The following is a 20,434-nucleotide window of genomic DNA, read 5'->3' as shown; positions in this document are numbered from 1 at the left end:
CAGCCTTCAGCAGCCACCACCTTGATCAGTCAGCAGCCCTCAGCGTCCAGGAAGACCCCCGCCAGCCGAAAGATCGTGACTTGCTCTAGGCTCAGATGGTGATTAGCATTTTTAGTAATAAAATATTTTAAAATTAAGGTATGTGCTTTGTTTTTCTTTAGGCATGATGCTATTACACACAATATAATACAGTATGGTGTAGCAATGGAATGGAAAACCAAAAAAATTGACTCACTTTATTGCGATATTTGCTTTATTTCAGTAGTCAGGAACTGAACCCTCAGTATCTCCGAGGTATGCCTGTATAATCACAAATACAGTAATATAATAACTTGACAATATTAAGCAAAATTGTTTCCATTTTTTTATTCACTCCTTGAATAAATATTATTTCATAAGTCCCAAGATTAGTGTTAGGTAATACATAAGTAAGTCATCTACATTATTGTGTTATTTTAATTGCGATTGGTAGCATTGGCTTCTATAAATGCATTGTAATACATGTATCAGGTTTTTAACTGTAAAAGTGCAACTAATATATATATATATTTTAATTCTTTCTATTTTGGATAGTCTCAAGACAAAACATCAGGAGGTATTAATCCAGAACCTTGTCCAATCTGTGCTCGACAGCTGGGGAAACAGGTAAAATTATAATATATACCACATCTGTTGATAAAACCCTTTACCATTTCAAAAAGACTTCTACACTACAGCTCTCACTCTCTTGACAGCTCTGTGTGAAAGGTAAGAATTACCTTCATCCTAAAGTTGGGGCCAGTGTTAGGCGACACATTCAGGTGGCGTCTTTGAGCACTCTTTCCTACATGACAACTAAAAGACTATTTCTAGAATGGCCCTACATTAAAGATGCATCATTTCGAACATTCTTACAAGTCACAAGACTTTGTCAAGTAATTGTCGTTTAATGTGGTTATTTGGTAAATGCTCAGAAGAATTTGCTTACCAAGGGCTTACCGAGATGGAGTAGCAGTGCTGTCACATGCCACTCTTACTCCTTGTGATAGCAGATTTTATCAGTTCAGTGCAGACAGCACCTCCCCTGGAGGAGTGCAGAGGTGGTCTTCCAAGACCTTCACGTCCTTTAAGTAGGAGCAGCCTCTGAATATCAGTGCACAGTGAGCGTAGGACAGCGTGGCACACTGTTGGTTCTCCTTGAGGAGTTCGCATTTTTCCCTTTCCGACTAATTTATGAAACTGTAAAATCTTGCTTTGTGTTGTAAATCAGTACACACAATATCAGACTGTTCATTGCTTTTAGAAATTTGAAGGTAAGTATTAAACTCGTAAAATCTACTCTGGGCTGTTTTCCTCTGGACCTAAGAGCTTAAACGTAAATGTGTGAGTGCCACACCATTCCCAGGGATTACCACGGAGGGGTCCTGTTAATCTGCGTGCTGTTAGAGGAGGTGGGCTTTCAGGACACTTCATTTGGTTGTCAGTAAGAGGAGGTAAGAGGAGGCACTACATTGGAACCAGTGGTAAGAGGAGGCACTATATTGGAAGCCGAGCAGAGGTGACCAGGTGCAGATTCTGGAGACTTCTGACAGGTGTGGAATAGGTCAAGTTGGGAAGGCACAGAGCAGCATCTCCTCTCCTTCTCAGTATGACATGTTCCACGCAACTGGACTGTGCAGAAACTTGAGTCGGTCTTGTCCTAGACGGTTACTTTGTTGAAGGTCCTTTGACTGACGTGATTCCACTTACTTCTCACATAACCCTGGGTCCTCTGCACCTGGGCGAGCGGTAGGGATCACAGTGAGAGGAAGAAGACGGCACTTTTCTGTTTTGTCACCACGATCTGTAGAGAGGCCAGGCCTTTCCCTGCAGCCCCCCTCTCCTCCTCCCTTGCTGGTCTCAGGGTCTATCAGAGGGACCTTGTGCTTGCTGGCTGGTGCCTCTGGAGGCCTTGCTATCCATCTGTCCTTCTGCTTGGGCTGCTTCACTCAACTTCCTGTCGTGGCCTGTGCTCTGGAGACAGGGACCTCTGGTATCTGCAGTGCAGGTGCAGGTGGGCATGTCTTCCTGCTGAGCTCCTCACATTCTAAGTGTCCATGAACCGGCAGCGTCCTCTCAATTAGAAGTGCCCACAGGCCACAGAAGGGAGACAGCGTCTGGCTTTCCCTCCAGCGGGCACCCCCAGTGTGCTGGCCCAGGTCCATGAGAGCCTAGGGGCAGCTGGAGGACAGCAGGAACAGTGTCACCTGTGAAGCCAGCAGAACCCAGAACCCACCCAGAACCCAGCAGAGCCCTGGCCTTGCCCGCTTGCAGCAGGCCAGTGGGCCTCCCTCTTGCCTCCAGGCATGGTCTTTTTTTCCCTTTCTCTTTTTCCCTGATCTGGTTGTATCATGGTCTTTTTGATGGGCCGCTCTGCTCCATGGGGTCCTGCCCTAATCTGGGAGGAGATCCAAGGGACCAAACCCAGGTCCTCCATATGTTAAGCGGGAGCTCAGGTGATTGAGCTGCAGCTTCGTCCCCAGGTGTGGGCTTTTCAAAGGGCTTTCGGCCCACCCTGCAGTGGGCCTAGTGGCCCCAACTACCCCCTCCCCATAGTTAAGTGGAAACGCAGTTTGGGGCTTAGCCCTCAGAACGCCACCACTGCTGTCCCTTCCTTCCTTCCAGCAGCTGATGTGAGATGACGCTTTTAGAACTGGCACCTGCACGGCCGTAGAGCACCCCCATTGCCAAAGGGGAGCGTCTCCATGGCTGCTCCATGGGGTCCCAAAAGGACCACTGTACTTTTCTTGAAATAGGACAGGTTTGTCAGGCAGGATCTTTTCCATTTTTACATACCCGGCCACTTTTAAAGGACCTCGGGAGCGGCCGGCCGTCTCGTTTTCTGTGTAAGGAGAGCCGTACCAGGCTGAAGGAGGGCACGGGGTCGCCCCGAGTGGTGGCGAGACCCTACTCGACCCCGCCAAGGGAATTACAAGGAGCCCTGGTGCTTCGGGTGGACAGAGGGCCAGCTGGCGTCCAGGGCGCCCCCTGACCGCCCGGGAGTCGGCGCCCGCGCTGAGCCTCCCACGCTCTCCCGCAGTGGGCCGTGCTGACCTGCGGGCACTGCTTCTGCAACGAGTGCGTGTCCATCATGATCGAGCAGTACAGCGTGGGCTCGCACCGCAGCGCCATCCGGTGCGCCATCTGCCGCCAGACCACGCCGCACAAGGACATCTCCTACGTGTTCACCTCGGAGGAGGCGGGCCGCGCCGAGGACCTGCCGGTGAAGGTAGGGGCGGGGCTGCGGCGAGGGGGCGGGGCCGTGGTGGAGGGGCGGGGCTGCGGTGAAGGCGGGGCCCTGCCGTGGAGGGGCGGGGCTGTGGTGAAGGCGGGGCCCTGCTGTGGAGGGGCGGGGCCATGGTGAAGGGGCGGGGCTGCGGTGAGGGGGCGGGGCCGTGGTGGAGGGGCGGGGCTGCGGTGAAGGCGGGGCCCTGCCGTGGAGGGGCGGGGCTGCGGTGAAGAGGCGGGGCGGACAGGGTCTTCAGATGAAGGTAGTGGGCGCGGGGCGGTGGAGGGGGCCGGCCTTGCGGGCCCGTGCGCAGGGCTCCCCGCCCGGCGGTGGCTTTCAAGCGGCCCGGAGGCCCCGCAACCCTGCTCTCTGTCGGCGTCCTGGGCCCTTGCGTGCACTACAGAGACAGGCGCCGGTTAAGGTGAGGTTTATGTTAAAGAGCTTTCCCTCATTCTTTGACCACACTTCGGATACGCGGTTGCACAGAAACCTGGGCGGGCGGCGAAGGGTGAGGCTGCTGCAGCCGGCGGGCCCCTCCCCTCTCCCCTGCGGGCCCCTCCCCTCCCCCCTGCGGGCCCCTCCCCTCCCCCTGCTGGCCCCTCCCCTCCCCCTGCAGGCCCCTCCCCTCTCCCCTGCGGGCCCCTCCCCTCCCCCTGCGGGCCCCTCCCCTCTCCCCTGCGGGCCCCTCCCGGCGGGCCCCTACCCCTCCCCCCTGCGGGCCCCTCCCCTCCCCCTGCAGGCCCCTCCCCTCTCCCCTGCAGGCCCCTCCCCTCTCCCCTGCGGGCCCCTCCCCCTCCCCTGCGGGCCCCTCCCCTCCCCCTGCAGGCCCCTCCCCTCTCCCCTGCAGGCCCCTCCCCTCCCCCCTGCGGGCCCCTCCCGGCGGGCCCCTACCCCTCCCCCCTGCGGGCCCCTCCCCTCTCCCCTGCGGGCCCCTCCCCTCCCCCCTGCGGGCCCCTCCCCTCCCCCTGCAGGCCCCTCCCCTCCCCCCTGCGGGCCCCTCCCCCTCCCCTGCGCGCGGTCCGGTCGCTGCGGGCGCCCAGAGCTTGGCCTTGCTTCCCTAGTGTTTCCAAACCGTGCTTCGTCCAGAGTTTTAGGAAAATTCCTGTAATCAAACTAGAAAACTAAAAACAGATCTATAATTTCTGCCTAAAGGATATTTTTTGAAACGAAAGCCTTTATAGATGTCTTCGTTGTTTTCCTTAAACGTGCTTTTTCCCCCATCGGAGCTGGATGAGGACGCCGTGGCTTAGGAAATGGCAGGCGTCTCCTGCACCTTTCAGTGCGCTTTTACTTACAGGGACTGATCTGTGAAAAGTGACCTGCAGTCTGCAAGCTACTGCCAGAGTTAGGCCTTGTTAAGGAATGCTTGCTGGATTCCCACTGTTAGTTGGGTAACACCCGAGACCACCCATCCTGTTGCTCTCTGGTGTGTTGCAACAAACAGAATCCCAAAGTTGGAATAAACTGCCGTCCACCCATCCGTCCACCCCAGGCGCTTACCGGACATGCGCTGCAGGCCAGCCGTGAGCTGAGCCTCCCAGAATGCCCGCTGAGCTCGCGGGGCCCGGCTGCAGCCCGTGCTCTGGTGGGGCGGGGGGCGCCCAGCCCCCATCACGGCGCAGCGCTGGTCGGCTCGAGACGCTTTTCCGGGGGCGGCACCAAGCAGGCGAGGCAGGACGCTGTTCCCTGGCCTGGCGCAGGCGAGGGAGGCTGCCCCAGGAGGCAGGGATTCCAAAGGCTTGGGAAGCGTGTTTCCAGATGAGCCGTTAATTACAAGCAGGGACGTGTCACGATTGGATTTGGATTTTTAAAAGATCCCTCGCTGCCGTGGGGAAGACGGAATTTGGGGGGACTAGTTGCAGCTCCTGCTGCAGTGGCGGTGGCATTACGAGGTCAGTGGCATGGAGAGGGGAGCAGGGCGGTTGAATTCAGAGTTGGTTCGATGCTGCTGATGGGTGAGACAGGGTGGAGGGGCTGGTGAAGAAGCCGCAGTCCTAGGGCTGCCTGGGTTCTGTTACGAAAGGCCAGGTTCATAATGGTGCAGCTGCTGAGATCAGCAGATTGAAGTGGAGTGTGTTTCCACGCCGTAACATCTATGGGGTGCCGTGGGGTCCGGCAGAGCCGTCCAGCAAGCACGCGGCTGGTGGAGCTGGAGAGCCCAGAGTCCGGAGCGGATGCCTTGGGAAGCCATGGGGGTGAGCGAGAGCCCTGAGGGCAAAGGAGAAGCTGGCATTGGAGTGAAGCCTGACCCCAGAGTGGTTTCGGGGTCTCACGGAGGGCAACTGGAAAAGGAGACTAAGAAGCAGCAGAGCTGGGCTGGGCTCCCTCTGCCTGGACGGGCCCCCGCAGCCCACTGCCCCTGCTGCCTTCTCTCTCCTCCCTGCTGCCTGTCTCATGTAGGCACACCGCCCCCCCCTCGCCACTGCTGCCTGCAGAAGCACCTGTGCTCACGCGCGCCTCCCCCTGCGGCTGAACTTCCCACTGCAAGCTCCCTTCTGCCCTGGAGCTGAGCTGTGAGCATGTGTAAAATAAAGAGGGCGCTGTGTGAGTAATTCAGGCAGCGGCTTCCAATTTTAGCATTATTAGCCCAAACTACCCCTAAACAAAGTCTTTTTAAATAGTGTTGTGTACTATCAAGTCCCTGATCCTTAAACAATCCTGAGGAGTAATGTTTTTGTTCATTTACTTTTTTTTATTATCTGAAATGCCAAGACTCCGACACATTGAACAAAACAATATAACATACTTACTGTTTAATCGTAACTGATCTGCAGAAGGGAGGTATTTGGAGGATGTTACAAGAGTGTTAAATAGTATTAGACTGCTTTTCTAGTGGTCTTTTTTGGAATTAAGAGATTTCACGATGTAAGGAGTCCTGCTGATGGATCACAGACGTCCCCTTGGGGGCTGCCTTAACGTTTGATAAATGAAGCACCAGGACTTCCACCCCAAGGGACAGTGGCAGTATGCCTCAGCGGCCCTGGGAACCGACTGGGCATCGCATAGAGTAAACAGCTCCCCTTACGAGCTCTGACGACCGCCTGGCACTCTGGATGGGAAATCGGCGTCCTGCAGAGCGGACACCCACGCGGCTGCCCTTGTCCTGAGCCTGGCCGGGTTCCAGGCAGGGCAGTTTGCCAGCGAAAACCCCGACCTGTAGTGGGCCAGGTCCTTGCCTCGCCAGAAAGCTCCGGTCCGGGAGCAAACCCGCCGTGTGGCGCAGGCCCAGGAGAAGGGCCCTGCCTCCCCACACAGCCGCCTCGCCCTCTCAGCTCCACGGTGCCTCATCGCCAGCTTGGCTGCCTTTTTACAGGAAGTTTGTTTCAGGCCCCATCCCCATAAATTTGCATTCATTAGGTCTGGCATGTGGACCAGGTATTGGCATTTTAACAAGTAAATCTAGCAATAATAGAAATGTTTTATACAGCCTTTTTGATAGAGAAAAGAAAATACTATATTTCTACATTCAAACTCCCAGAAAAGCCTAGCAGTATGGGGAGAATTCTGTGTGTGGAATTCTGCTTTGGTTGTGTTTTTTGTTTTGCTTTGTTTTTGTTTTTGAGTTTTTATTAGGTTGACTCAAGGGTGACTTCTGAGGTCTGCCTCATACTCTCAAATATAATCAAAATAAACATCTCAGTGGACAGGAAGTGAGTATAAAATTAAGTTTAAAGAAGGCATAAAATAATTTGGTAAATATAATCCACAAATGATTATATTTCAACATCCTTACCTAAATTTTTACATAAAATACTTGTACGTAAACATTAACCAGTAAATTTAGAGTGCAATTGTGTATTTTTATTAGAAAATGTCATGAATAAGTAATTATTGTAATGACAGAAAATCCAATTTCTGTTCACTGGTCAAGGTGGTGCTCATAATTCTGCAGGTTATTGACCCTGAAGTTGGAGGTAGGCACAGCTTGCAATAAACTGAACATGCAGTAAAGCCTTGTAAAATTACCTTTATGACATTGTCCTTATGAGCACTTTGTGCTGTGTGAGCTCCAGACGCCATTCCCGTGTGGGCGGGCGTTGCTCACAGCGCAGGCAGGGGCTGTTCCATTCACTGCTGTGTCGCCAGCATCTAGAGCAATGCTTGGCTTGAAGCAGACCTTCAGTAAGTGGATGGATGGATGGATGGATGGATAAGCAGATGAATGATGCTTACATATAATACTCCTGAGAGCCTTTGGAGCCAAATAAAATAAATGTTTTTGCAGTTGCTAGCTTATCCCTTTGAAATAATTATGCAAAATGTTAAAAAGGACAGGATAATGTTTTCGTGGTGCAGTGAGATTGTAAGATTTCCCACGGTGCAGCTGTTGTTCCCAAGAGGTGTATTCAAGTGACAGCATGTGCAGCTGGGCGAGCACAGCACTTGCCCAGGCATATGCCCTGGAGGATTCCGACCTCATGAGCAGTGCTCCAAGCTTCATGACCACACTGGATTGTGTCTGCCGCTGCTGGCAGGGGTGTTTAGCGTGGCGAACAGGTGCAGACAGAAATAAAACAATGTTAGCTGATCTCACTCTGCTGAAGTGCCCGGGCCCACAGGCGCATCAAAGGAGCCAGCTCCAAAAAGAAAAGCCCAGGATCAAACTCAAGAAACCCAGGAAATGCCAGGAGGGGAAGTGACTTTCTCTACTAAACAGCAGTCAGAAACATTATTCTCTTTACACACATCAAGGAAACCTAAAGAGTCTGTTGCCTGTCAGCAAGTACAATTCCAGTTGGTCACATTTATGATAGATGGCAAAGAAACCCTTTTAACATATTTAATGACTTTTAACTCAAAACCTATATTCTCAGGATTTTCCCTGGGAGCCTGGAGCTCAGTCCAGTTTAACTCTGTCATGCAGGTCCCTGGGCTGCCCCCTGGAGTAGACAGACGGCGCACGGCGTCCCGGCCTTTGCTGTGCTGGACGGCCTTGAGACCAGGCTTCTTGAGGAGCGGTCCCTATTTTTCCGGGCCTTTACTTTCTACCCCAAAGTCGGGGCTTTTAACTTTCAACTGTATTTTCCAGAAGGTGAACGACTTGGTATGCTTGTAGCTATGAGACCTTGTTTTGGTTTGGTTTTGTCAATTAAATCATAAGCAGGAGAGCAGAGGTCTACATAAAGAACATCCGATGAGGTTCTTGGGTTACAAAGCAGGAAATTCCTTCTTTTTCCTCATTGGTAGATGTCCTACTCTTGGCTGTGGCTTCTCTCTGAATGGGGGTGGCATTCTCTGTGCCCCCAGCCCACCTTCGGCCTCACTGGCGCCTTCGGCAGTGTGACCACGGAGAGAGCCCAGGGAGGGCAGGGTTCTCTGTTAGGTCTCCCCTCCAAGCTGGCCTTGGCCATCCTGCTGCAGAAGCACATGGGGAACCAGGCACTGACCCCAAAGGCCGCGCCAGCGAGACGGGCGGCAAAGCTGGGAGCGAGGGAGAGGACATGGGCGTGGTGCACAGAGGGGCTCCTGCGAGATGCCTCACCTTCCCCAGTGCGGGAGGGACGGCCAGCAGGCGAGGGCTCCTGGCACTCCTGTCGCAGTGCGCCGTCCTTCTGTGATGTGTCTTCCCTGCGTGACACTGCATCTGAATCTTCATGACACAGCTGAAAAGAACAAGCCATGTTTGGCTGGGGCCATCAGTTTTCCTGCCTTGAGAGTACTCACATCTGCCAATTCCTCCCCAGGGAGGGATGGGTGCATGCATTTCCTTATCCTGATTCTGTTGCCTTTTCCAGGCTCCTATACAGCCGTGGCTGTGAAGAATTTATCCTCTTCTTACTGTTTCCATCTTTCAGGACAAAGTGAATATTTATTTTCTAGAGCAGTGGCCCACATTGAATAGACATTGATGAATGGGAGCTGCAGTTCATTTATGTATTGGAGGTGGAGGGAGACATTGTAAGCAGAAGCTGCAGGTGCTCCTGGATGCTGAATGAAACAGGAGAAGATGGAGGTGTTCCCTGAGATGGTAAAGGAAGCAGGAGAAGATGCAGGTGCTCTCTGAGAAGTTTTAGGTGCTCCCTGAGATGGTGAATGGAGGAGAAGGTGTAGGTGCTCCCTGAGATAGCGAGAAGGTGTAGGTGCTCCCTGAGATGGTGGATGGAGAAGGTGTAGGTGCTCCCTGAGATAGCGAGAAGTTGTAGGTGCTCCCTGAGATGGTGGGTGGAGGAGAAGGTGCAGATGCTCCCTGAGAAGGTGCAGGTGCTCCCTGAGATGGTGATGGATTCAGGTTAAACCAGCAGGATACACCGGGGTTTTCTTTTCTTCTCCCATTCTGTAATGCACATTAGGCTGTGTGTATTTGGGGGTGGAGGGGTGTGTCTCTATCCCATTCTGGTCACGTAGGTGCACAGTCAGTTTTGCTGACTATGAATTACATGAATAGTCAGGGGTTCGTGTGACAGGGAGAGAGCAGGGGGAGCTCCCTGGACTGGTCTGGCTGCATTCAGGACACTTCTCTTAGGCCGACTGCAGTCTTTTCAGAACCGTTTTGTAGCTCTCCCTTTTCCTTCCTTATTTTTTTTTTTTTTAAGATTTAATTTTATTTATTTCTCTCCCCTTCCTGCCCATCCCCTGCCCCCCTGCCCCGATTGTCTGTTTTCTGTGTCTATTTGCTGCGTCGTCTTCTTTGTTCATTTCTGTTGTCAGCAGCACAGGAATCTGTCTATTTTTGTTGCATCATCTTGTGTGTCAGCTCTCCGTGTGTGCGGCACCATTCTTAGGCAGGCTGCACTCTTTCACGCTGAGCGGCTCTCCTTGTGGGGCGCACTCCTTGTGCGTGGGGCTCCACTACACACGGCACTCCTTGCACGCATCAGCACTGCACATGGGCCAGCTCCACACGGGTCAAGGAGGCCCGGGGTTTGAACCGCGGACCTCGCATGTGGTAGACAGACGCCCTAACCACTGGGCCAAGTCTGCTTCCTCGTTCCTTATTAAACTCCCTCTGGCTGCCAGTGGGCAGGAGAAGATCCCTGTTGGTCACCCAGAATGAGGCGGTCCACCCTCCCAGCCCAGGGGTTTCTCTACCCAGACCCTGCGTGAGCTGCACCTGGCATTTGTTCGAGTGGGGCGGGGCCCTGTCTTCTGGAGGGAATAGGAAAGGTAGACCAGCCCCCCGTGGCCCACTGGATGAACAAAGCACGGAGGTCAAGTTGTTTTCTCATCCCGTTACTGTGTCTTGAGTATTCATTTGTTTCACTCAGCACTTTGGGGACTGATAATTTCTTGAAAGGTTGTGTTTTTTTCCATTAAATGAACTGACTGGGTGCCTGTGTTTTCATGGGACTGTGCTTGAGTCGGGGTAACCAGAAGGCCGTGATGACTGGAGGGAGACAGAAGCTCCTGCTGCAGTGTGCAGTGTGTCGTGGCAGCCGTTTAGATGAGATAAATGTGTGGATCCTAGACGGGTTGCTAAGTGCCATGTTAAATGAGAGAAGCGTGCCGCAAAACCTTTCTTTAAAATTGTAGAGCATGTGCGCTTGCTTCTAAAATGCTTAAGAAGGTCTGGAAAGGATAAATGCCAAATTCTTAATGGTATTTAGAGAGAAAAATGAAAAGGGATTTCAAATTTTTTATTCTATAAACTTCTGTTAGCGTACTTGTCTAATAAGCATAAGCTTTTTTGTAATTTTTTAAAAAGTTATAAAAAAATGTGAAGTAAGCACTGAAAAGTGTGTCCCTAAGTTACAGGTGATAAAACTAAAATTCAAGGCTTTGTGACATATCTAACAAGTAGGACAGAAACCAGATTTTTCCCAGCTTCTAGTCAGCTTTTCTGCTACCACCTACTGCCTCACTACCTTACATTTTCAGGTTAGTAATCCTTTCTTCATTGCCTGTAGCATTTTGTTTTCATTTAGCAGTGAATTATGAATAGTTACTTAGTGGCACTAGATTTTCAGCAAAGCATCTTGTAGTTGAAACAGCACGTTTTCATGGCAATTTAAATGACTCTCCTCAAGATCCAGCCAACCACTGTAGTTTGATGAAAGGAGACAATCTCTTCTCTGCCCATATCGAGTTTGCACCCCAGTTTGGACTGTTGCCTGTCAAAGATTCATCTGTTTTCTTTTGAACTTGTAGTAAAAAGCAGCATAATAGCTGAAAGGATTTCCAGTTATCCTGGATGTTTCTTTCTGAATCCTGCATGATTGCTTTTATTGTAAATTCCTGTATTCTCTTTACCCTTGAGATAATTTTTGACTCAAATGGGCCCCTGTAGTACTTTTTTCTTTTAACCCATCAGGTGTAATTGCAAGCCTAAATCCAGAGAGAGAAATGCAGGCTCAGCATTTCAGTACGAGGATTTTAAAACTAGTTTTCCCTCATTCTATCTTGACAACTTAAAACCAGTCTCGCCTTGCTCCTGGGCCTCCGGCGTCTTCATGGAGCACGTTGGCGTGGGGGTAAAGCTGGTGTGGGGCGTCTGCCTCCCTCCCAGGCTTGCCGGCTGCGCTCGTGCTCCACCCCTTTCCCAGGAGGATAAGACGTCGTCGTTGCCAGGAGCAGGGCTCGCTGTTGACAGATAAGGAGACCGCGGCTTGGAGAGGTTTCGGGGAGAGTAATGCGACCTGGAAGGGGAGGCCCTGCCCACCTAGGAGTGGTGGAGTGGGCTGCGGACCTGGGCCAGTCTCCCCTGGCCGCCCTGCTCGTCCCCCTTCCATCCCAGGCAGCCTTCTCAGCCAGGCCTGCACCTGCCGTATTTTCCTCACTCCTCCATCTTTTCATTGGTTCCTAATTATTATACTCTTGGATGGGACTAGCGACAGAAAACGCAGACACCGCTCTTTGGTGGAATGCCCCGGAGCCCACGTGGGCATGTGCTTGTGCCCTGGCAGCTGCGTCTGCGTTGGCTAGACCCTGGGCGTGTGCTTACGGCGAGTGCTGATACACCGCGAGCTTAGCGAAGTCTAAGCAGGTGTCGAGTGCGTGAGGCCAAGGGGGCCTTCGCCTGAGTATCGCCGCCTCTAAAATGAACGTCGTTTGTAGCCACACAGCTTAGCCCTTCGCTAAAGCCTTCAGGGTCATGTTGCTGGGTGACTTGCTGGCCTGCTTTTTTATCTGATTCTCTGGGTGTAAACCCGTGACTACAGATGGAGGCTAAAGGAAGTTTCCAGCAAGCACAGCAAAGAATGAGCACATACACGGGCCTGACAGTTTGCCCGGGCGCACGTGGGCTTGGCCCTGAGACGTGTGTCCCGGCGTTCCTCCCGCCGCGGCCTGGGTTCCATCTGGCTGTGGGGTTTCCTCTGTTCGCAGGGCAGCCATTCTACCAAAGTGGAAGCCGTGGTGAGGACGCTGATGAGGATCCGGCTCAGGGACCCCGGGGCCAAAGCGCTCGTGTTCTCAACGGTACGGCGGGCACTGCCCTCAGCCTCAGCCGGGCCAGGTCTCCGTCCCACGCAGCCCATGTGAGGACACAGCTGCTCTGCTAGCCGCGTAGCTGGACTTCAGAAGGAATCACCGCTAGACGTGTCCATGTCTGCAGGACGGAATTGTTTTGAGAGACATGTCACGATACTTTACAAGACAGTTTCTATAGCTGCATCTCATGTTTTTATTAGTTTTATTTAGAAATGTTTTTATTTTAATATGTTAGAATTGGGATCTATGAACTTGGAGTCTCATTTCACAAATGAATTTTGTTGTTTAAGAAAAATGAATTAAGGTAGTCTAGTGAATAAAATAATGAGTAAAAGTTCAAGTTTTCATTTTTGAAAGATAGCACTTTCTTCTTTATTTTCTATTATTTATGTTTCTCTTAATTCATTTATCAAAGGTACTCATGTCTTTTCTCTATCCTTAAGCCAGCATTTGATGCAAAAAACAAAACACTATTGTTTCAAGATTATCCTAAGTAATATTGGTGGCACTGTATGTGCTTTGTTTTTAATTTAAACCTAAGGTAAATTAAATTTTTATTCCCTTCTCAAATCTTCTTTATATGAAAGCTATGTGCAAATGTTGGTTTTCTTATTGTTTTATGTTTTCTAGTGGCAAGATGTGTTGGATATTATTTCAAAAGCTCTCTCTGACAACAACATGGAATTTGCGCAAATCAGTCGTGTTAAGACATTTCAGGTGTGCGAACATTTCACTTGTGTTATTTGCTGTGAACAGTAGGTTGAAACTGCTGTTCACAAGATTACTCACAGTTATTCTTTTCTTTTATCATATAAAACCCCTTGCTTAAGATTTGAGTTCTTTGTCAGTAAGTTATAAAATCACCACTCAAAAGGAAAGTAGAGAAAGTAGTTATTTTCTGTCTATTCAGTCATAGAGCAAAATCAGACTGTCTTCTTTTCACTGCCTTTTTTAAGATGTTCTGATTTGCGGTGCTGTGCTTTAATGTGGGAAAAGATTGCCTGCACTGGACCTCCTGAACGGGCAGGTGTGGGGGCACGGAGGGGACGCCGGCTGGCGCCGCGCACCGCCCTCTCGGACACCACCACTCTTTGTCGCTCTCCTTGCCCTTCCTTATGGAGTTTGATTGGCATACACCCCACATCCATCTTGTAATTCCACTAAACATGAAGAACGAGTGTGCCTGTTGGTATTTTTCCTCCACATGCAAGTCAAGCAACAAGCTTGCGTTCATAAAAGTGGCCGTTTACATTTAACCATCTTAGTCCTTACAGTTCACAGTGACCTGGACGCCATTAGGCGCCCTTCGTGAGAACTAACGTCCTACTCCAGCTAAATCCAAATATACCTTTCTCTTTCAGGAGAACCTCTTAGCCTTTAAGCGAGATCCCAAAATCAACATCTTGCTGCTGCCACTGCACACGGGCTCAAACGGGCTGACCATCATCGAAGCCACCCACGTCCTCCTGGTGGAGCCCATCCTGAACCCCGCCCACGAGCTCCAGGCCATCGGCCGCGTGCACCGCATTGGGCAGACCAAGTAAGGACGCGCAGCGGCAGCCCCTGGGCTGCCAGGTTCTGAGGAGCCAGTGGGCACTTAGACGGTCCACTTAGGTTCAGCAGAGCCTCTTTGCTTCCAGTTGCCTCCTTCCTCACTAAATTTTTAAACCTAGTTACATGGCCAGAAGGTAAACTGAGATTCCCAACAGTCCTCCAAGCATTCCCAGGGTTCTCCCAGGTCTTTGTCTTTCCACCTTCAAACCTGTCCCTGATCACTTCATCAGAAAAGTTAGAAATGCCTCACATGGCTGCACAAGTGAAGGAATTCATCACGACCGAGAGCATTGAGTTCTGTTGTCTCAGGGAGCCTGTGATTGAAGGGGGGCTTCCTCCTGCACGACCGCGGATGGTGCCTTTTTAAATCTCACCCTTAAGGAAAGACAGACTCCGGGAGGCCTGACCAGCCCTTGGAGACCATGAGATTTACTCTGGAGCCGAATGCAACCCTGAGAGGGGCAGCCATGTGGTGTGTGACACCTGTATACAGACCTGAGGGATGCCAGGTGACGTGTGTCACCTTTATACACACGAGGGACTGCCACGTGGTGTGTGCCTCCTTTACACAGACACGAGGGACTGCCAGGTGGTGGTGTCACCTTTATACAGCTGTGAGGGATGGCTCTGTGGCGAGTGTCACCTTTATGCACACGAGGGTGGCCTGGGGCTGGTCCCCGTTATGCCCATGTCCCCCCCCCAGCGCGCTGTCCTCAGGCTCCACGGGGAGCACATTCGCTGCCTCCGGGCGTCAGTGCGAGCGTCGCTCATGCTCCTTAAGGACCGGCTGAGCTCCTGGCTTCACGTCCGCCGCCTCCAGGCTCTGAGTTTCCACACTGAGCCCAGAGGCCACCAGCCGGCAGGAAGGGCAGTTTCCAGTACTGCAGCTGAGTGCGAAGCAGCCCCGTGGAGCCGATGTGCGGTGGAGGCGAGGCCAGTGGCCGGCTGGGCCCGTCGGGAAGGTCGTAGTGGAGCCTGAAGCCGTTGGTGCTCCAGCAGGGCGGTGCCCGGGGCACCAGGAGCCTCTCCTGGGCCGGCTCGAGGTGCCCCCTCCCTGGCATGGCCCTTCTGTTCCGTCCCTGCCACCCATGCCCATCTCGCGGTCAACATGGGCCCAAGAAAGCCCCCTGCCTCCCGCCGACCCAGGCCTCCCACCTGGCGCCAGCCGCGGCCTGGCCCCGTCGAGCCTCCTCTCCACGAGCCCCAGCCAGATCAGTGCGCCCTCCCTCAGGCAGCCTCCATCCACCGCCTCCCTCCACCCGAGGGAACAGCCGTGGCACAGCCCGCCTCTCCTCCAGTGTCTTCCTGCCCCCAGGCAGGCCGCCCCCCGCCCCCCACAGCAGCCCACGGGTGCCCCAGCCCGCCAAGCACCGCCCCCAGCCCACCAAGCACTGCCCCCAGCACGCACAAGGCCCCCTGGCTTCCCTCCACACCTCAGTGAGCCCAGACCCCGGCGTGTCCCTGCAGGGCCCGTAGGACCCGGCCCACCCCCCGCTGTGTCCCTGCAGGGCCGGGAGGACCTGGCCCACCCCCTGCCGTGCCTCAGCCTCCCCCTCTGCCATCACTGCACACGTCGCCCTCTTCCCTGGCGGCTCCGCCGCGTGGGCGCCCCTCCCCTCCTCCGTCGTGGGCAGCTCGTCCCGGCACTCAAGCTGCGCCTCGAGTGCAGCCGTCTCTTGGCCCTCCTACCAGAGGCCGCCCCGGTGTCCCTGTGCTCATTGTCTCCCTCTCCAGGTGTCGGCTCAGGGGACCCCTGAGCGGGTGAGTCGGCCCCAGCAGGCCCCGGAAGCTGTGCGCTGCCCACCTGCTCCGAGGTGACTTTAACTTCGAGTTGTCTGTACCTTCCAGGCCGACCATCGTACACAGGTTTTTAATTAGAGCGACGATAGAAGAACGAATGCAGGCGATGCTGAAGGCTGCCGAGCGCAGGTGTGGAGGGGGTGCAGCGGGGGGCGGGCTCCCGGCTGGGGGCGCCTGGGCTGCAGCTTCCTCCCTCGCTGTCTCAGCCAGCCGGGAGACAAGCACCGTTAGGGCAGGGCGCGTCCCGTCGCCTGCTCAGGTCTGTTCTTGTTTCCCAGGTGGTCCTGTTGGCATCCTCAGTTCAACTGAGGTCAGCCGCTCCTGGGTTTCGATATGTAGATGCATTTAAACCGCCGTCCAGTTCTTTGCCACATTGGGTTAGTTCATAAATGAAACTTGCCTGCGTGCCTGGCCGAAAGCCTTGGCCTGTAGGTCAAGCTAACGCAGACTCATCGGGCAGCTGCCGGTTAACCCAGCGGCAGAAGCAGAGAGCAGAGCGGCATTAGCCGAGCAGGCTCTGCTTCCTAGTTCTTAGGCCACATGGTGTTTTCTTTAACACCATCTTAAAAATGTAAACGAATGCCTCTCCACCTCCCTGCAAGGCGGTAGGATTGCAGGACACCCAAGGAGGAGCCTGCTGCCTCGGAAGCGGATGTCCCTCAGAGGCACCTCCATAGCAGAGCAGCAGCGTGAACCAGAAGTTGTTTCCTTTCACGGGTGGTACACAGGAAGGAAGGAGGCTGCCTTAGGAGCATCTCGCTCAGACATGAAGGCGCTACTTGGTGATTGCTGTTTAAATATATATCGGATGTCAGTTATTTTATAAAAGCTGCTTAAGTAAAATAGGAATCAAAGAGCTGTGAATTCTCTTAACACAGTAGCTGTGGGTAGTGAGAAGGTGCATTATAAGGTGAGAGCCTTGGTAGCAGTGGCAGCTGGCAAGGGTTCATTTCTTTGTTTTATTAACTGCAGGAGAAAAAAAGTGACATAGCTTGAAAATAAGATAAAAGAGCCTCCACTAATTGTGAGGACGAGTACTTAGGATCTCTTGGCCTGCCCTCTGGGAGCCTGTGGGGACAGCCCCGTGGCCCCTTCGGTTGTACTAACAGCCCCTCGGGGTTCTTCCCCACTCTGCTCCGCTGAACACCCTGCAGCCACACACGCCCCGCGGGGAAGCACGCGGAGGCCTCCACCTGGACCGTGGCGGACCTGGCCGACCTGTTCACCAAAGAAACGGAAGAACTGGAGTGACGCCACCAGCTCCAGGCTGCAGGCCTCATCGCGTCCATCGCCCGCCAGAGCCAGCGGGGAAGGTGCCGCAGACGCTTTCCTGGGTGGACGGATTCATTTCTGTTTGGGGCTGAGCAGTGTCCTTCAAGTTATGAGTCCTTTTCAATATACCTTTCCCAAAGGACCTAGAAAGACTTTGAATTTTAGACTCTAGTAGAACATTTATTTCTGTTCTAAAGAATACCTCTATCGAATTGGAAGGGGCGGGTAAGGTGTGCTTTTCTTAATGAGATCAGTCTTAGGAAGACTTGGAGTAAGAGAGGGGAAAAACAAATCGAGTTTGATGTGGACTGGTATGGTCAACCAACACAGAGCTCATTCTTGGAAGGGTCTTTGATGTCTTTTTGGTGACGTTTTAAATAGATGGTGAATTCTATTAACTCCAAGTTATTTGGGAGGCTTAGACTAACTCCAACCATAGTAAGTTCATAGAACGAGTTAACATGGTGCATTGACTTCTTTTCTCTGTATCTTGCTATAAAAAAATCAAAACACTGAAAACTTCATATGTTGTATGTACCATTGTAAGCCAGAAAGTCTCAATAGCATTTTTAAAGATATTAATATTTACCTTAAAGTGATCTCATTTGCTTTCTCTCTCTACTTTTGATTTTTCTTACTGTTAAGTTTTTACATGTTTTAAGATTAATACATGTATAAATATTGCAATGTTTAATGATTTTGTCATCATTATAACAGGGAAATATGGCAGGGTTTTTTATCATTATTATTCTAATGTCTTGGATTCTTTTCCTTTTCCATGTTCACGTGCAGCTATACTTTTTACGATCGTGTTTATTTTATCCCAATTGTGCTTTTCTTAAAGACAAAGTATCAGCTCTTGGAATGAGAACGTGTCACGCTCAGTTCCCTAGGTAATGGCCGGTGCTGACCTCGGGGTCGGGGCTCTGGAATCGCTCAGTAAGAAGTAGCCAGCTGTGTCCTAGCCGGGGACGGAACCAGACTGTTCTTTGTTGTTTACTTTGAGCCTTCAGAGTGTTAAATGACCCTCAGGACTCACTAGCTCCCCAAAGCCTGTAGTAGAAACACCCCTGGGTTCCCTGGCCTGCGGCCGTCGGCGCCCGCTGGGGTGCGTTTTCTTACTCTGGGCTCGTAGAGCGAGGTGACCCCGCTGAAGAAAACCACACGGTCTCGGTGCTTGTTCTTCAGTTGAAGGGAGACATGAATTGGTTCTTTTATATGAAATTAAACATAACTTATTTTTTTAACCCTTTACATATTATAAAGAGCTTTCTTGTATATTAATGTGTTTTAATTTACCAGCGATCCTGTGAAGCTGATATAATAACTATCATTCCTGTTTAACACATAAGGAAACTGAGGATCAGAAATATCGAGAAACTTGCCTAGGACACACAGCAGGTAGACAGGGGGCCTAGGACCCCTGCCCAGACCTCACGTCCTCGCTGACTCTCATGTCATGCTGAGATTAAAAAGGCCCGTGGTTGTAATTTAATGATGAGAATTCTTACATGTTTCTTTCTATTTCTTTGTTTCCTAGTATCTGTTTCTGAGCTAAAGTCTTAGGGAAAACTATTTGATATGTTTGAATTTTTAATATATATATATACATATACATATACACATGCACTTACCTGTATTAGAGAAAAACTACTTTTATTTATTTCTGTAAGATATCAATAAATATTTTAGTGGAAATAGAAATTTGAGTATTCAGTTTCTGAGCCCTAGAACTTAGGTTTTCTTTTATGTCTGTCAACAAAAGATATCAAAATTGTAATTATTGCAGAATCCCATGTACTATATACATCATTATTTCTTCAAAACAGTTGTGACTCTTCTTTTGAACAGTTGCTCAAAACAAAAATCTAACATTGCTAAAAGAAATCAAAGACCCAAATAAATGGAAGAATATTCCATGTTCATAGATTGGAAGACTGAATATCATTAAGATGTCAGTTCTACCCAAATTGATTTACAGATTCAATGCCATCCCCAAAAAATTTCCAACAGCATTTTTTACAGAATTTGAAAAGCCAATTACCACATTTATTTGAAAGAGTGAGGGGCCCCAAATAGCCAAAAACATTTTGCAAAAGAAAAACGAAAATGAATGGATCATGCTACCTGGCTTTAAAGTATACTACGAAGCAACTGTGGTCAAAATTGTGTGGTACTGGCACAAGGCTAGACATACTGACCAGTGGAGCCAAACTGAACTCTATATATTTGGCCACCTGATACTCAACAAGGCCACCAGGCCCACTCAGCTGGGACAGAACGGCCTCTTCAACAAGTGGTGCCTGGAGAACTGGACACCCACACCCAAAAGGATGCAAGAGATTCACCGTCGCACACCCTAACAAAAAAATTCAAAATGGATCAAAGACCTAAATAAAAGAGCAAAGGCCACAAAGCTAGGAAATAACAGGGAAGCATCTACAGGACCTAGTGGTAGGAAATGGTTTCATAAACTTTACATGCAAAGCACAAGCAACAAAAGGAAAAATAAATAGGACTTCCTCAAAGTTAAAAACTTGCACTTCAAAGGAGTCTGTCAAAGTGAAAAGGCAGCCTACTCAATGGGAGAAAGTGTTTGGGAACCACTTATCTGATGAAAAGATGGCAGCCACCACAGACTCGGACAATTTGTGAAAACCAAATATACAGTCTTAAAATAGAATGTGAACCCAGAAATACCCCCTTTTGTAAGATTTGTAAAAAATTAATAAGAATGGCATTAATAATTCTAATGGAGTAGTGGACCCAAGAACCATATCAGTGCTGTCAAAATGGCAGAATTCATATAGCATCAGAGTTTTCCTGCAAGAGCTTCAGTGCCTAATCATGTCTAAAGAAACTGAAATTCCCTCAGCCACCTGAAGGAAAGTGTTACAGCATTAATCAAAAAGAAAAAACAGGCTCTGCCCCCGCTCCATTCTACGTAAGCAGTGGAATGGAGAATGGTGCAGCCACTGTGGAGGACAGTTCGGCAGTTCCTCAGGAAACTAAGTATAGAATCGCCGTATGATCCAGTAATCCGACTGTTAGGGATATACCCAGAAGAATTTAATGCCAGGACACAAATAGATGATATATGCACACCAATGCTCATCACGGCATTGTTTACCTTTGCCAAAAGTTGGAAACAACCCAGGTGCCTATCAGTGGATTAATGGATGAACAAAATTGGTA

The 20,434-nt window shown here is 50.9% G+C and overlaps 1 protein-coding gene across 3 annotated transcripts in view; it reads left to right on the top strand.

Moving 5' to 3' along the window:
• Window positions 1-18,943, top strand: part of SHPRH (SNF2 histone linker PHD RING helicase) — an 82,608-nt gene extending 63,665 nt beyond the window's left edge. For 2 of the 3 annotated variants that reach the window (XM_004455749.3, XM_071218697.1), the window contains 7 exons: window positions 574-645; window positions 3,059-3,247; window positions 12,509-12,601; window positions 13,244-13,330; window positions 13,975-14,153; window positions 16,016-16,096; window positions 17,122-18,943. In XM_004455749.3, coding sequence (XP_004455806.2) covers window positions 574-645; window positions 3,059-3,247; window positions 12,509-12,601; window positions 13,244-13,330; window positions 13,975-14,153; window positions 16,016-16,096; window positions 17,122-17,218 — 798 coding nt within the window. In that variant the 3' untranslated portion in view covers window positions 17,219-18,943. Of the gene's footprint in view, window positions 1-573; window positions 646-3,058; window positions 3,248-12,508; window positions 12,602-13,243; window positions 13,331-13,974; window positions 14,154-16,015; window positions 16,097-16,569; window positions 16,750-17,121 lie in introns of those variants that run through there. The other variant, XM_058307601.2, reaches the window with a different exon arrangement.
• The last annotated feature ends 1,491 nt before the right edge of the window (window positions 18,944-20,434 follow it).

This window comes from Dasypus novemcinctus, chromosome 11 (assembly GCF_030445035.2).
Source record: "Dasypus novemcinctus isolate mDasNov1 chromosome 11, mDasNov1.1.hap2, whole genome shotgun sequence".
Lineage (NCBI taxonomy): Eukaryota > Metazoa > Chordata > Mammalia > Cingulata > Dasypodidae > Dasypus > Dasypus novemcinctus.
Note: the sequence above shows the minus strand (reverse complement) of the source record. Positions and strands in the feature narration are given on the sequence as shown.